Raw genomic sequence first — 18,222 nt, forward strand, 5'->3', positions numbered from 1 at the left:
CTCTGTCATCTTTTAAGGGAGTTCCAGCCCCTTGCCAAAGCTCCGGCTGGGGATTGGCTGAGGTCCCTCAAAGGTGCAGCCAACCACTCCTCAGATCCACCCACTGCCTCCAAGGCCCACCTCCTAAAGCCTCAGAGCAAGGGGGAAATTCCAAAGGGGCTGACTTGCAGAGCATCTCAGTCCTGACCACATTTTGACCCCTCTGAGTATGTCACCTGAGCTGCTAATAAGCTCCTCTCTAGCCATCACGGATTTAGCTATACCTAGTGTAACTAGGAGGATGCTACATATATATAAAAATTTTGATATTTGATATTTTCAGATGCAACAGAATAAATATAATGATAAGGCTTAAGCTTAAGGCTTAAGGATGCCGGCATCTGTCATCTGGGTTCTGTTCCCTGTGACGTCGGGATGTACAGGGGACGAAATGGCGGGAAATTTGAAAAATGAAAAAAAGTGACATTCACTAAATACACTAAAATCACATAGTATAACATTCCTGTATCAAACCATTTCACATACATTTTGTCCTGAGTGCTTTGTCCGGCGCCCTGCCTGCATTTTTACTGTTCTTTCTGCCTGGAAACTGAGAAACGTTCATGGCGTCCAAAAAGCGTCCCTTTAGGTCAAAAGCGGTTTTAGACCGGCTAGAGAACAGAGATAGTAAATCAGAACCCCTTGCAGAATTATCTTAACTAGAAAAACGCATTGACTTATATTTGTTATATCCTGCATTGATTTATATCTGTGTATATGTTGACCAGTCCTCACCTCTAGCTGCACCCAGTTTACGACTGTAGCCTGTTCCCTAAGAAACATCCCCCGCTATTCATGTGATCCTTATCAGCTTCTAATTGGGGTGGAGTTGCAGTAGTCGAGTCGTGTTATGATGAGAGAGTGGATGAGCTGTTTAGTGGTTTCTGGGGTTAGGAACGTGCGGATTTTGGCGATGTTGCGGAGGTGGAGTCTGCATGAGTTTGTTAAAGATTGGACTTGGGGCTGGAAGGATAGGTTGGAGTCCAGAATGACACCAAGTACTCTGGCCTGCGGGGCGGGTTTTTCAAATCTAAGAAGTGCATTAGTCTGTGAAAATGAACTGACTGTAACAATTACAAATTCAATGTAAATCACAGCTTTAATTCGAAAACTGAATTTATTTCCTGATGGGTCCAAACTACTATCAGATCATGTGACGTCATCTGAATGAAATGAATGCATTTGTTGAGTTCGGGTTTTTCTCGGATTTGTTGAAATTTGTTACTATGGCCATTCTGAGATTTGTCTACTGTACATCCGAATCTCCGAAAATCTAATTTGTAACGATGAATTTGTAATGAAACACACAAGTCTACTGATGTTGACCAGGCTAGCTTTGGATCCATGTTCATGGATTAGGGGTCTCAGCTCCTATGTGAACGTGGCCTAAAGCTGGTGGACAAACCTTTTTCCAAGTTATCACAACATGGCAGCCATTGGAAACTGGTGCTGTTGGCTTCTCCTGCCTTTTGATTTTCCTTTCTGTGCTGTCCTTGGCAGCCTGGGCACTACAAATGGCGTATACGTGTTTGACTGAATGTTTATGTACTTGTGGAGATGTTTTAGAGGCCACTCAAGCCATGTGGCCATAGAAGGTCCTGACAGCGAGATGAGTGATCTGGGAAAACTGGCTCTTACCCACTTGACTAATACATTCTTTATGAAAAGCGATAAACCACCGAGATATAAAGAAATGCTTGCATAGTCCGGACAGTACCTTGAATCTCAGGAGAACGTTAGAATCATACAATCGTTGTTTTAGGTCCCATTCACACCTGAGCATTTTGTAGCGTGAAGCTTGAAATTCCAAAAAGCTCAGTGAGGAAAACTCAATGTTTCTCTATGAAGATAGTTCACATCTCCACTCCCAAGTTGCCTGAAGCTCAAAAAAGTTTTGGGACTAAGTTTGTAGCTCGATTTGGGGAGATTGATTGTTTTTTTTAAGTGTTTTCTTCTCTATAGAGATACATTGAAATGCTCGATTTGTGTATTTTTGAGCATTTTGTGATTCTTGTCCTGAGTCTTTGAGAGTTTTCTGCTCAAACACAATAATTAAAAATAAATAAATAGAGATAAAAATAAATTAAAAATCATCATCATAAAATACATAAATAATATATAAATTAATTAATCCCTAACCCTGACAAAACAAGTAAATAATAAAAAAAATAAATACAATTAACCCCTAACTGAAATTAAATAAATAAATAAATTAATTAAAAAATAAATAAATTAACCTTTAACTCTAACTCCTAAGCCTTACCCCAACCAAAAAGAAATACATAAATATAACCCTAACCCATAGTAAACCCAACCCCTGACTCTAACCCGTAACCCTAACCTCTAATTCTATCCTAACCTAAACCAAATCCCTAACCCTAACAAAGAAATAAAAAAAAATTAATTTAAATAAAATTTAGTATTATTTATTATTATTTATTTATTTTAACCTCCCTGGCGGTATTCCCGAGTGTAGCTCGGGGTAAAGTTTCAGTACCAGAAGCGGTAACTCCGAGCTACACTCGGGAATACCATGCGGCGCTTCTCTGGGATCCCTCGATCACTTACCTTGTTCTGCGCTCCTGTGATGTCCCCCCTGCAGTGTTCCCTGTAATGTCCTCCGGCGGATGCTGGGTTTCGTCCCCTGAAAGCATCGGGACGTACGCAGGACGGAACTGGTGGGAAATTTGAAAATTACAAAAAGTGACATTCACTAAATACACTAAAATCACATAGTATAACATTACTGTATCAAACCATTTCACATACATATTGTCGGTAGTGCTTTGTCCTGTGCCCTGCCTGGAAACTGAAAAATGTCCATGGCGTCCAAAAAGCGTCTCTTTAGGTCAAAAGCGGTTTTAGACCAGCTAGAGAACAGCGATAGTAAATCAGAACCACTTGCAGAATTGAGTGATAATGATTCGTGGGGGAAATTCCTCATCAGACACTGAAAACGATTTTGTGACTGAGCTCAGCAATGTGCGAACTTGGCGCTATATTTAAAATTTCAGTGTTTTTGGTTTGATTATACTATTGAATTAAATTTATTATTATATTATTATTTTGTATGATTATTTATTATAATTTATGATTTCATGTTTCAAATTTTATTATACCCGGGATGTTTACTAGACTCTTGTTCGGACAGATTTCAGTGAGTTATTCCTAAAAATTACAGGCCTACAATAAAAAAAAATACATATTTCCATGCAAAAAAATTTACCGCTTTGAGCACAGAAATATGGACATAATCAGACCGCTAGGGAGGTTAATACATTAATAGTAATAAATTAATTAATTAACTCTAGTCCTAACCAGTAATCCTAACTCTACTCTAACCCTAACAAAAAAATAAAAATAAATAAATAATAATAAAGAAAAGCTGAAGAAAAAGCTAAAAAAGCTGAAAAACGTAGCAACAAATGATGACAATTGATATTTTTTCTATTGGCTATTAAAAATGCCAAAACTCCAAAACGCACAACAAAACACCCGAAGAAACGCTTAAAAACAGGACTCTCAGATGTGAATGTAATCTTAGAATTGGTTCTCACAGAATTGACAGAAGAATGTCCACAGCTCTTTTTTCTTCTCAATGCCAAGGCAATGAATGCAGTTCCACTGGCGGAACCCTGATCTTGATGTTGCAGCATCCTTCTGTATCACCAGGTACCAGGAGTTAAGTGTAGGGTTGCCTAGCAACCCAGCAGCGCTCATGCTCAGCTACTTCATCATTCCTCTGCAGCAGGGCAACCCCAGGCAAAATCAAACGTAGATATATATCACATTCATCCCTATGCAAAGTAACAGCAACTACAGAAGCACCGAAACTGCAACTCTACAAAGCATCTTCTTCTTGAGTCTTCACAGAAATGTAGAATATATGAAATATATGAAAAAGGAACTTACATCTTTCCTATCTAGCTTGGATGTAAATGCTAGTAAATATGTACAGATGATTCATGTGACTCTAGAACAGGCATCACTAAATGGCGGACCGGGGTCCGGATGCAGACCGAGTCACTGTCCCATCCAGACCCATGAGATCCCGCCATTTAGGAGCCTTTTCATCACCCAGCCATCTTGCTGTCATCCTCACAGAGCTGACAGTGGGAGGCAGGACAGTTCTGGATGGAGGGCAGAAGCTGCTTGAGTAACAAGCAGGTGATTGGTTGCTAGGATGAAGGGCAGTCCTAGCAATCAATCACTGTCTGTCAATCACTGTCTATGTAAGGTAGGACAGGTGGGGGAGGGCAAAGTTAAAGGGGCTAAAGACATTAGTGTGAAGGGCGGCTGATGTGAAAAGGAGCTGATGACTGAATGTGGGGGGGAGGGGGGGGCTGAGGACTGGATGTGGGGGGCTTAGAACAGTAATGTTGGGGGGGGGGGCTTTGAACAGTAATATTGGGGAACTGAGGACATTACAATTAAAGTGGAGGAGCTGAAGCCTGAAATGTGAGGGAATAGAGGCTGTGATATGGGGGGGGGGGCTGAGAGCATTAAAACGGGGGGGGGGGGGGTGCTGAGAACAGTAATGTGGGGGAACTGAGGACATTAAAATTAAAGTGGAGGAGCTGAGGCCTGAAATGTGAGGGAATAGAGGCTGTGATATGGGGGGGCTGAGAATAAAAATGGGGGGCTGAGGACAGTAATGTGGGTGGCTAAGAACTGTAATGTGGATTGGTTGAGAACAGTAATATGGAGGGGGGCAGAGGACAGTAATGCCTACTTGAGATTCGCACCAACATGGAGCACCTACTCTTTAATCCTTTCTTACACAGCATGGGATGGTCCACTTAGACTCCCTGGGTACTTTGGGCATGGGATCCTCCCCTGTGGGCACTTCTGGCCTGGCCTGGCCTAACCAGCGGCACCAGTACTACGTCCCATACCTTCCACAGGCTTTAGGTGGCTTCAGCCCGACTCCATCGAGGCCACACTCCAACCCGTTTCGCCCCATTCGCAGGGATTAGTCATTAGCCCTCCAAGGCCTGTGGGTGGGGCAAAGCATGTCAGGGGTGTGGCGTCGATGGAATCTGCTTTTTACCCGTTTATACCCGGACTTTTGTTGGTGTGTGGCATCTGGATTTTTTCTTATTTTATTTGCACTTACATACCATTTTTAGGACAACCTTTTGGGGTATATCCCCTTCTGCAAGGTCCAAGCAGTACTACTTCACAAAGTTTGTTTCAGCAAATGCATTGAGCAGGGGCAGACTGACAACTCATGGGGCCCCCGGGCAATAGGGGATCATGGGGCCCCTGTGTCCTTGCCCAAACTCAAAAAAGCCTATGAAAAAGGTATCAGGGGCATCTCATGGGGCCCCCTACTGATCCCGGGCCCTTGGGCGGTGCCCAAGTTTCCAAATGGTCAGTCCGCCCCTGGCATTGAGCCAGGAGGTGCTCTTTCCATGAAAGCGCCCTTCTAGTGTGGGTCACCGGAGATATTGGGTTGAAGACCTGGAGCAGCACCCATAGTCTTTTGTCTATGGTCTCTGTGATTGTCCGTCACAGTGGCCAGACAATGGGGAACCTGTCCTGCTGGCTAATGGTCAGAAGCTGTGGCCCAGGGCTATTGGTGACAGCTGGGTGAGCGAGCGTGCTCTCAGCACACAACCTCCTGCTACCATGAATGCGTATGTGTGGTGGCTGTGCATTATAGCCCACCTTTCTTGTCACCGCATATATATGCGTTCAACAGTCACAAAGAGGTTAATTTTATTAGTCCATCTAGGACTACACTGTCCACAGGGTGACAATGCCACTGTGTGATTTCACTGAAAAACAAGCAGCGTTGTCAACCATTAAAGGAAGTGAAAAAATCACAGATCTATTGGAAGGATCAACAGGTCATAAAACTGTTTCCGAGGGACGTAGAAAAAAAGTCTTAGTGACAGACTACATCAAATATGACATTGACGCTGCAGTCTTCATGTCTGGCCAGATAGGGTTAACCAGATCCCTGTCGGGGGCTACACTTCATTAAAACTACAAGGTCTCATTACTGTACGTACCTCACCAGCGCCGAGCTGCAATTAATTGGACGTTTCCCGAATAGCTCGGCGTAAAGTTAATGATGACCACGATGAATTATTGAACATCTCTGTCGGCTGGAGAATCATCCTTTAATATGTGGCATATTGGGATGAGATTAATAATGCGCCAGGACCAGACAGCGAGATACGAAATGAAAGATGGTGGTGGAAGACGCGTCCCGAGGTCGCAGACACTCAATCTTTCTTTTATTAAAATAACAATAATATCTTTATTAAAACTCGCTGGGATCTTATTTACTTGGAAGGGAGACATTTCCCTCTAAACTACAAGATTGCGGTTTTGGTCATTTATTTCTTTTATCTTTCTGTTTCTGTTTTAGGATTAGCCGGTTTTATTTAGGGCCTACCAGCAGCCAAAACTTTTTTTTATATTTGGCTAAACTCAGTGGGATTAAACACTGTTTTAAGGTTTTTATTGTTGTTTTTATTGAGATTTGCCCTCATTTCCTGTCCTATGATAGGAGGAGAAGAAATAAAGGGAGAGGTTGTCACTGGGACAGGAAGTCATAGACAATAGTAAAAACTTGACAAATCACAATAATTATATATATTATAAGTATGCTATATATTATTATTATTATTATTATTATTACTAATATATATATATATATATATATATATATATATATATACTGTATATGCACACAGTGCTGGGACCAGGTCATTTAGAGCCCAGGGCGAACATGTCAAACTGCGCCCCCCCAAGATGTATGAGCCTTATGTGTCAGCAAAAATCCCCTCCACCTCAAAAAAAATTCAAGCCCTAGTCTGCATGCTTACCCCTTAAGCATAGAGTCCCCTTCCTCCCAGTATAAATCCACCTATATGCTGAATTCCCTCCTCCCAGCAGAAATATTTGCCCGCCCCCCCAATCACCCCTCCTAGCACAAATCCTCTAGCCCTCAAATTTCCCCTCCGAGCACACATCCTTTCCACCCCATTCCAAAGCCCCCCACACAGCACAACTCCCTCCCCCACAAATTTCACCTCCTAGAGCAAATAACCCCCAATAATCCCTACTAGCACAAAATACCTCCCCAAATGTCCCCTCCTAGCACAAATCTCTTCCCCTCTCTACCATATGACCTCTTCTAGCACAACCCCCTCCCCCCCAAAATCCTGCTCCTTGCACAAATCCTTCTCCCCCAGTCTTCCTTCTGACTCAAATCCCCCCAAATCACCACTTCTAGTACCCGCTCTCAAATTCCCCCTCCTAGAACAATTCTCACCCCCTGCCGTCCCCCAAATTCTTCCTCCCAAGATGTGTCCCTTCCCCCCCAATCTCCTTGCCCCCCACCACACATAATACCACAGTGCCCAGGGCAGCTGTCCCTCCTGCCCACACCTTGTCCCGGCCCTATGTGTATATATATATATATATATATATATATATATATATATACAGTGCTGGGACAAGGTCATTTAGAGTCTGGGGCGAACATGTCAAACTGCACCCCCCCCCCCAAGATGTATGAGCCTTATGTGTCAGCAAAAATCCCCTCCCCCAAAAAAGATTCAAGCCCTAGTCTGCATGCTTACCCCCTAAGCATACATTCTCCTTCCTCCCAGTATAAATCCACCTATATGCTGAAATCCCTCCTCCCAGCAGAAATATTTGCCCCGCCCCAATCACCCCTCCTAGCACAAATCTTCTACCCCTCAAATTTACCCTCCGAGCACACATCCTTTCCACCCCATTCCAAAGCCCCCCTCCCAGCACAAATCCTTCCCCCAAATCCCCCCCCTCCAAGCACAACTCCCTCCCCCACAAATTTCACCTCCTAGAGCAAATAACCCCCGATAATCCCTTCTAGCACAAAATTCCCTCCCAAATGTCCCTTCCTAGCACAAATCCCTTCCCCTCTCTACCATATGACCTCTTCTAGCACAACCCCCCCCCCCCCAAATCCTGCTCCTTGCACAAATCCTTCTCCCCCAGTCTCCCTCCCGACACAAATGCCCCCAAATCACCACTTCTAGTACCCCCTCTCAAATTTCCCCTCCTAGAACAATTCTCACCCCCTGCCGTCCCCCAAATTCCTCCTCCAAAGATGTATACCTTCCCCCCAATCTCCTTGCCCCCCCACCACACATATTACCACCGTGCCCAGGGCAGCTGCCCCCCCCCCGCCCACCCCTTGTCCCAGCCCTATGTGTATATATATATATATATTGTGGAAATATCCCCAGTGGGGACACAGACAACAAGAAAAGTCCTTTCCCTATCCCTTCTATTCTGTTAAAAATTTGAAAAAGTTTTTCCTGGATATGGATTTTAAAGCAAACACATAGTTGGGGAACTCATGAGGTTTGCTTCCTCAGTAGGCTCTATTGCTTTGCACAGTGCTGGCTGTGTAGTTGCTTACAGGTGTGAGTGCAGAAGGATGTCTTTATTAATGTGCTGCTGCTCCTTTAGTATCCAATCACAGGCTGGGGTTGAAGCTTAAGGGCTTTTTTTTGGGCCATTTCACACCAGATGTGTTTTTTCTGCATCAAAAACGCATAGATTTTAGATTATGTGGTTCCAATCAGTGGCGTCACTGGGGTTGGTGTCACCAGGTGCTGTAAAACACCAGGTGACACCCCCCAGTGACATTCAGTGACACCCCCTCCCCCTTTTCACCTCTGTGGTTTGGCTCTTAGTGTACTCCTTGGTCTGCTCCATCTCTGGTCTGCCACTCTCCTCATAAACGGAACCAGAAGAGGGACCTCCTGGACCCGCCCATCACTTTTTCTTCACTTCTGGCCACCTCCGCCAATCAGTGACACCCATCTATTATGGACTTCCTGCACACCCTGTCAGTATCACCATGGAGCCCACTGGAGGGAAGGGGGTAAATGATGCTGTGGGTGTCACCTCTCTGGCGAGTGTCACCCGCATGTGGTCCACAGCCCTCACACCCCCATAGCGACGCCACTGATTACACTGGCATAGTTCACCAGTGCAGTTAATTGTGCACCGAGTCTGCACATCTTCACAACAAATTGGGTCTGTTTCCGCTTGTGCATGCGTGAAAAGGCCTTATTCATTCTTATGGGCAAGCCGTATTCATGGCAACAACCAGTGGTGTACAGCTCACATAGTTACATAGTTAGTCTGGCTAAAAAAAAAAGACAGAAGTCCATCAAGTTCAACCAAAAATAAAAAAAAGTTATAATCCTACACCCACAGTTGATCCAGAGGAAGGCAAAAAAACCTAGCAAAGCATGATCCAATTTGTTCCTGGAGGGAAAAGAATTCCTTCCTGATCCCCCAAATTAATTCCCCATCGGAACGAATGTGGCTGGGGCACTGGCCACATTATAGTTCGAGGTTTTAGGCCAGGAATGTCATTACGTTTTTTTAGGAGTGACATTCCTACTTTCCAAATATATTACATAATTGACATCACAACTCTCTAAATCAGCCTTTTTACCCCAAAGAAATCTTTTAAATAATTTTCATGTCTCCCTGCTAAAAATGATTATTCTACAGCTCACAGAATGTTAACATGAGTAGTAAGCTGTAGATTGCGTTTAAATAAAAGAATAGGGAACGTGGTGTACCGTATCGTGATTGACACGCAAAACAAATCCATTTCAAAAAACATTTTTTTTTTGCTGTAATTGAAAAAATTGTTCAGTAATCTTGAAATGAAATAATAATTAACAAAAAAGAAACACAGACATACAGTAGGCAATGACAATTGCAATATTCCCTAACATTAGTGGTCAGTGTAAAAGTGGCCCCTTAGATTGATGGCCAATGAAAAGATTGTCCCTTGCATTAGTGGTCATTGTAGGTGGATGATCAATTCACTATTGCTTACTGTTCGTGGAACACCTACCAACCTCAGAAGGAACCCTACCGATCCACAGAACCTTGGTTGAGAAAGGCTGCTCTAAATTATGGTATATTTTCCAAGGCTGCCATCTTTGTCCTACAGGTAAAGTTATATTTTATTGTAAAATTTATATTTTATTGCATCATAACCATATATAGTTTATACTAGTGGCGTCAGACTTGATATTAATACAATTGCCTGTCTACCCCAGGTTTGCAATGCTAAGTTTAGAGTTTGATTACATGTGCCAGTACGATTACTTAGAAATCCGAGATGGTGACAATGTGGATGCCAAGATCATCAAGCGTTTTTGTGGTAATGAGAGACCACTACCCATCCGCAGCTCAGGAAATGCATTGCATCTTCTCTTCAAGTCAGACGGCTCCAAGAACTTTGATGGCTTCTATGCTACATTTCAAGAAGTTACAGGTAACTCTATAAAGTCCTTAACCTCCTTGGCGGTATGATTCTTTCCGATTTTTTGTGCTGAAAGCGGTACCATTTTTTTGCATGGAAATATGTAGTTTTTTATTGTAGGCTGTAATTTTTAGGAATAACTCACTGAAATCTGTCCGAACAAGAGTCTAATAAACATCCCGGGTATGATAAAATTTGAAACACGAAATCATAAATTATAATTTAATAAATAATCATAAAAAATAATAATATAATAATAATAAATTTAATTCAATAATATAATCAAACCAAAAACACTGAAATTTGAAATACAGAGGCAAATCGCTGAGCAAAGTCGCAAAATCGTTTTCAGTGTCTGATGACGAATTTCCCCACGAATCATTATCACTCAATTCTGCAAGTGGTTCTGATTTACTATCGCTGTTCTAAAACAGCTTTTGACGTAAAGGGACGCTTTTTGGACGCTGAAAGGAATGATTTTCTTTTCCCTTCAGAGACCCCCGGTCTGTGGAGAGATTCCTGGTTTATCAGCAGAATTCTGGGAACACCCCTTGAACACGGGAATAACGGCAGTTTATGTTCAGAGATGTTCAAAGTTTATTAGACATTAATAAGATTATATAGACTACAGATAATAATAAGGGAGGGGGGAGCGAGTTTCAAAACTGTAACTTGTAACTTTCCATCATGAGCTAACTACATAAAACATAACATATACATTTCTTGGTACAAATTGTTTTGGCTAACTTCCTGAAAAACAACCAGATAAAGACATTGTCAGGGTCATGTTAGCTTCTGTTGATACATCCTTGAACAACCAAAAACAGTTTCATTAAACTTCTAATATATCTGCAAAAAGCTAACTTTATACTTAAAATGGCGTACATAATACAAAATGGAAGTTATCTAGATCCTTTCAATCCCCTCTGAGATCATGAACATGATCTCAATTCTTTACTTCATTCATCTTTTTGTACATAGCCAGATAACCTTCATTTGTATTTTGCGGCTTGGTAGCTCTAGCAATGCAATATAATGAGCATTTAAAACATAGATATAAAGATAAAACAAAAAACAATATCATGACTATGACATGAAAATAGGGTGTGCAGCGCTATACAAATAAAACACACTATCTAAAGTATGGCAAAATATGACAGAAATGGAAAAGTCCTATAAACTGAATGTTAAACAGTCCAAGGTGGTAAAATATCAGTCCAAAAGGTATACTCCAGTGATGGAGTATAAATAACTTCAATCCAAATGGGTATATTCCAGCATCCTAACATGAAGGTGTAGAAAAATTGCCCACTCACCGGAAGTGCAATTTAATGTGCACATAGAAATTCCATGAAGCCGGAGGTCCCATGAAGGAATAGCTTGATGATAAAGGTGCCCTCTGGTGGTAGATGGGGTGACGGCTGCCAGAGAAGTTGATCTGGACCAATATCCCAAATTGTCCTGCCTGGGTGGACTCCTAGAATGCTGGGCTGAGATGTGGAGGCTCAGTGCCAGGTGATAGAGATGAAAACGCTCATGGTGTAGTATTATAAAAAGTATTTAATGAGTATATATCATTATGATAAAACAGTAAAACGTACAGGGTTAGAGTACCAGTATAGGTATAGTGTAAACGAGCTCTTTAAATGCACTGACCAGTGAATACAAATGATGGCCACCGGACCTCCTGATCCGGTGGCGTAACGTCAAGGCGTGCAGAGGCTCCTCCTAGACGCGCTTCGTGTAATAACACGTCTCCTGTAGGGGTGATGCCAACATTCATAATCCTCTGTCATCTCACACAGACCTGTCAGAGAAGCACTCATACTTTCAATAGCTAATTCTTGCATCTCCAGCTGTTTTCTAATAGCTCTGGTCTCAGTATTTAGCAACCCTATGTCCTTAGAGTTCCTCTCCAGTATATCATCAATAATGTTTGTGTAATTATTTATTTTGTTCATAAGTGTTATTCCCCATCCCGTGTAAGTAGGAAACCATGACCAAACCTTATCCCCTGTAGAGAATAGATCTACCTTTTCTTGTTTGGTTTCCCTTCTCTGTCTCAGAGTTAGTTGGTATTTTGGGTATGTACTGGCTTTTACCTGGTGTTCCTTTTTGGTCTATAGCTGCCATAATTGGCACTAATTGGGCTACATAGCACCAGCCCTGGACATTACTCGGTATCCAAGGGTAACAGATCTTACCACAACAGATATAGGTATTGTTTCCCAAGGAGATCGGCAATTTTTGTATTGCAGAGCGAAATTCAGGGGTGACAACAAGTGTAAAATAAAAAAGAAGTTTTCCAAACATAGTTTTCCCCACATTATCTTGTATCCCTTCTAAACTTTCATTCAGGGTTTTACCATTTACTTGCCAGAGTTTCACAGAAGAAGTTCCATCCCTCCTTCCAGGATCAGATATATTTAATATGGACTGAGAGCACATTCCCCTTCTCTTGTGGGAAGTATTCCCCAGTCTAAAACACCAATCGGGGAGTTGAGTGACTCCCAGAGTTGGAAAAGATATGGTAGAAGTAATATTGGTCAAACCAATACTTACATTCCCTTTTATTAACAAAAATATTTTGACTGGAGCGGCTAGAAGAGGAATTTCATATGTGCTAGGATGTAACTTACTACATATCCAACATTTATCAGAACCTGACTTTTGAGCATAAGCATATTTAAACTGCATCATCAACATTTTTCCTGAAAAAGGATTGTTCTCTTCAAAACTTCTTTTTGACTTTCTTTCACTTTTGGTTATCTGGGTCTCATTTAAAACTAGTCCTTGACCACAGATACCTTTTATTAGGCCCAAGTCCTCAGGGTGATAAATACAGTTAGTTAGGATCCATACTGGCAGGAAAAAGAGCACAGTCAGTGTGCCCAATAGGACCCAGAGCTTCAAAGCACCATGAGGGGCAGTAAGGAATGTCATCTTCAGGGTCTTTCTCACCGACTTCACCCGCTCTTCGAGGATTTTCTACTTGTCCTTCACCTCCTTTTTCCGTTTCGTATTTCTCAGGTGTTTGGTTCACCTTCTTCACTCGACTAGCATGGATCCAGGACTGGGAATTCTCCACCAGAACAGCCGTTCTGGTAACCGCTATCACCGTAGTAGGTGGTCCAAAGGGGTAGCCTTGCTTCTCTAGGAGGTGAAGGACAAGTAGAAAATCCTCGAAGAGCGGGTGAAGTCGGTGAGAAAGACCCTGAAGATGACATTCCTTACTGCCCCTCATGGTGCTTTGAAGCTCTGGGTCCTATTGGGCACACTGACTGTGCTCTTTTTCCTGCCAGTATGGATCCTAACTAACTATATTTATCACCCTGAGGACTTGGGCCTAATAAAAGGTATCTGTGGTCAAGGACTAGTTTTAAATGAGACCCAGATAACCAAAAGTGAAAGAAAGTCAAAAAGAAGTTTTGAAGAGAACAATCCTTTTTCAGGAAAAATGTTGATGATGCAGTTTAAATATGCCTATGCTCAAAAGTCAGGTTATGATAAATGTTGGATATGTAGTAAGTTACATCCTAGCACATATGAAATTCCTCTTCTAGCCGCTCCAGTCAAAATATTTTTGTTAATAAAAGGGAATGTAAGTATTGGTTTGACCAATATTACTTCTAATGCCACCATATCTTTTCCAACTCTGGGAGTCACTCAACTCCCCGATTGGTGTTTTAGACTGGGGAATACTTCCCACAAGGGAAGGGGAATGTGCTCTCAGTCCATATTAAATATATCTGATCCTGGAAGGAGGGATGGAACTTCTTCTGTGAAACTCTGGCAAGTAAATGGTAAAACCCTGAATGAAAGTTTAGAAGGGATACAAGATAATGTGGGGAAAACTATGTTTGGAAAACTTCTTTTTTATTTTACACTTGTTGTCACCCCTGAATTTCGCTCTGCAATACAAAAATTGCCGATCTCCTTGGGAAACAATACCTATATCTGTTGTGGTAAGATCTGTTACCCTTGGATACCGAGTAATGTCCAGGGCTGGTGCTATGTAGGCCAATTAGTGCCAATTATGGCAGCTATAGACCAAAAGGAACACCAGGTAAAAGCCAGTACATACCCAAAATACCAACTAACTCTGAGACAGAGAAGGGAAACCAAACAAGAAAAGGTAGATCTATTCTCTACAGGGGATAAGGTTTGGTCATGGTTTCCTACTTACACGGGATGGGGAATAACACTTATGAACAAAATAAATAATTACACAAACATTATTGATGATATACTGGAGAGGAACTCTAAGGACATAGGGTTGCTAAATACTGAGACCAGAGCTATTAGAAAACAGCTGGAGATGCAAGAATTAGCTATTGAAAGTATGAGTGCTTCTCTGACAGGTCTGTGTGAGATGACAGAGGATTATGAATGTTGTACTTGGATATATAATACCACAATGACTGTTCCAGATTATTATGAAATAATAAAGCAACACAGGGAACAGGTAGATGGTTTGATGGAAGAAGCTAGAGCTATAGGAAAAGATGGATGGACTCCTTTTGATTGGTTAGGATCAGGATTTGGCTCCATCTTTTCATGGATGAAAGGTATCGCTGTAAGCATAGTCATGATATTGTTTTTTGTTTTATCTTTATATCTATGTTTTAAATGCTCATTATATTGCATTGCTAGAGCTACCAAGCCGCAAAATACAAATGAAGGTTATCTGGCTATGTACAAAAAGATGAATGAAGTAAAGAATTGAGATCATGTTCATGATCTCAGAGGGGATTGAAAGGATCTAGATAACTTCCATTTTGTATTATGTACGCCATTTTAAGTATAAAGTTAGCTTTTTGCAGATATATTAGAAGTTTAATGAAACTGTTTTTGGTTGTTCAAGGATGTATCAACAGAAGCTAACATGACCCTGACAATGTCTTTATCTGGTTGTTTTTCAGGAAGTTAGCCAAAACAATTTGTACCAAGAAATGTATATGTTATGTTTTATGTAGTTAGCTCATGATGGAAAGTTACAAGTTACAGTTTTGAAACTCGCTCCCCCCTCCCTTATTATTATCTGTAGTCTATATAATCTTATTAATGTCTAATAAACTTTGAACATCTCTGAACATAAACTGCCGTTATTCCCGTGTTCAAGGGGTGTTCCCAGAATTCTGCTGATAAACCAGGAATCTCTCCACAGACCGGGGGTCTCTGAGGGGAAAAGAAAATCATTCCTTTCAGACGCCATGGACTTTTCTAAGTTTCCAGGCAGAAAGAACATTCAAAATGCAGGCAGGGCACAGGACAAAGCAGTAGGGACAAAATATATGTGAAATGCATTGAAATAGCAATGACAGCAAAAATGACATTTTTTAAAAATTTCAAATTTCCCGCCGGTTACGGCGCCCGTACGTCCTGACGTCACAGGGACCGGAACACAGAAGCCGGATGCCGGCATTGGCCGGAGGAGATGGCTGGGGACACTGCAGGGGACACATCGCGGGAGCGAAGGACAAGGTAAGTGCTGCAGGGACCCCCAGAGCAGCGCCGCATGGTAAGCCCGAGTGTACCTCGGGGTTACCGCTTTTGGTATAGAAATTTTACCCCGAGCTACACTCGGGATTACCGCTAAGGAGGTTAAAGCGGAGCTCTAGTCAAAACATAAAAAAAAATAAAAGTCAGCAGCTACAAAAACTGTAGCTGCTGACGATTAAAAAACAGACATTCCCCTGTTCCACGATCCAGCACTGTCCTCACCGCAGCCAGTTTCACCGGCTGTCCTCTTTCCCTGGCGCCGGCATCTTAAAGTGATAGTAAACTCACATTTTATATTTTTACCTACAGGCAAGCTTAAAAAAAACTGTACCTGTAGGTAAATTGAATATCTCTTATAGTAAATGTTCACCATTTAGGAGATATTCTACAAATCAGCAGCCGGTGACATCACTGGTGCATGCGCACTAAAGGAATGGCATACTCGTGCTGTTCCTTCAGAGCTGTGCCATGGATGTCATCGGCCACTCGTGGATCCGCAGCCCAGGGACCTGGAAGGAAGACGGGTGAAGATGGAAGCCCTGTCAGTGCTGACAGCGTGCCGCTGGAGGGCTTCATTCTAAGGTAAGTCTTTCATAATGTGCTAGTATACGATGCATACTAGCTGTAACGGACCCCAGACACCCACGACTGGGTATCTCAGTCAAGAAGCTGCTTCTCAGGCTCTGGGACACGAGACCACTGACTCTAGCTATTGTTACCCCAAGATCCAGATGACACCAGATTTGAAGTAAACCAGAAGGTAGCCTAGTTTATTTGAACACAGATACAAGATATATACACTTAGGGGACAACCCTCCCTCCCTGTATAATGACACAGGGCGGGGCAATCTACATTTAGTAACAAGAGACACACAGGTATTCAAACTGTACACCAGCAGACAGTCCCATCAGGAGGGAAGGCTGCTGTAGACACCCCCCACTAAGCTAATACACATAAACACATACATACCATAATAGTTTGCTCCCAAACTAGACAGACAATAGAACAATGGGATGAAGCCACATAACAAAGCCCACACAATATTAGGACAGATCACCCTGTACCTCTAACAGGCACAGGGTGACTTACACATAAGAGGGATAAGGGGAGCTGAGACAGGGGTCTCCCCACCTCTCCAAAGTGAGCTGGGTTCCATGGGCCCCCCGCCCAAATTGACTCCCGCACATTATGATATTACCTTGCAGCAGGAAATTTTTTTTTATACGAGTTTACTACCACTTTATGTGTGGGCACCCGGCTGTGACAGCTTGCGGCTTCACAGCTGGGTGCCCACTGTGCATTCAAGTAGCACTGCGCCTCGTGAATGGTGCCGTAGTGTTCTGGGACCTGTCATGTGTCCCAGAAGACTACGGGGAGGACAACTTCCAATAGTCTAGGTCACGGGTGTCAAACTGGCAACCCTCCAGCTGTTGCCAAACTACAAGTCCCATGAGGCATTGCAAGACTGACAGTTACAAGCATGACTCCCAAAGGCAGTGGCATGATGGGACTCGTAGTTTCGCAACAGCTGGAGGGCCACCAGTTTGACACCCCTGGCCTAGGTGATCACAGTGGAAGTAGGAGTGGGTACCTGTCAAAACCGAGTACCCGCTACCTCCCACCCCCACCCTGCCACTCCTCAAATGTGCCAATCCTTAAAGTGGTAGTAAACCCACTTTTTTATATTTGTACCTATAGGTAAGCTTACAATAAACATTACCTGTAGGTAAAATGAATATCTCCCAACATCCAATGTTTAGGAGATATTCAAGTTTTTTTTTTCAGCCGGCGCATGCTGTGCAAAATCTGCTGTGCTTCGCAGCCAATCAACTTCTAACTTCAGATCATTCAGGTAAGCTTTGACAATAAACCCTGGAAGCTGATTGGGGCTGCACCAGATTTTGCACTCTCCAGTTTTAATAAATCAACCCCATATTGCTGAAGCAAGAGGAGAAGCATGAGAGACAAGCATGTAATATCTTCAGAAGATGGTCACCAATGGCTGCCCACATATTGTATCAGGTTATCTTCAACAGCCGCCAATGCTGCAATCAGTCTGGGTGGGAAGGTATTTAGGCAGCTCAGAGGCTTCAGATGTTTAAATTTGAGTTAATATTTTAAAGTTTAGAAAATACTTTTCAAAGGTTTATAGTATACACAAGCACTGAAGGCAAGGTGTATCAAACGTGAGTGGATTCCACTTAATTACGCGACTCTCATATGATCTCTTAGGCGGCTTTTAACACTGCTTTTTCCACTTTTCTTCTGCTTTTGCATTAAAAAAAGCAGAAGAAAACTCTGTGACCCTGTATTCCTATGGAACTCTTCACATTGATCCATTGCGAGTCTGCTGCATTTTTTTAAAATCCCGCTTGCTGCA

The 18,222-nt window shown here is 42.4% G+C and overlaps 1 protein-coding gene across 1 annotated transcript in view; it reads left to right on the forward strand.

The window, feature by feature from the left end:
* Nucleotides 1-18,222, forward strand: part of PAMR1 (peptidase domain containing associated with muscle regeneration 1) — a 99,952-nt gene that overhangs the window by 35,989 nt on the left and 45,741 nt on the right. The window contains exon 5 of the mRNA XM_089677353.1: nt 10,134-10,351. Coding sequence (XP_089533479.1) covers nt 10,134-10,351 — 218 coding nt within the window. The remainder of the gene's footprint in view (nt 1-10,133; nt 10,352-18,222) is intronic.

This window comes from Staurois parvus, unplaced genomic scaffold (assembly GCF_062004578.1).
Source record: "Staurois parvus isolate SC_StPar_1 unplaced genomic scaffold, SC_StPar_1.0 ptg000184l, whole genome shotgun sequence".
Lineage (NCBI taxonomy): Eukaryota > Metazoa > Chordata > Amphibia > Anura > Ranidae > Staurois > Staurois parvus.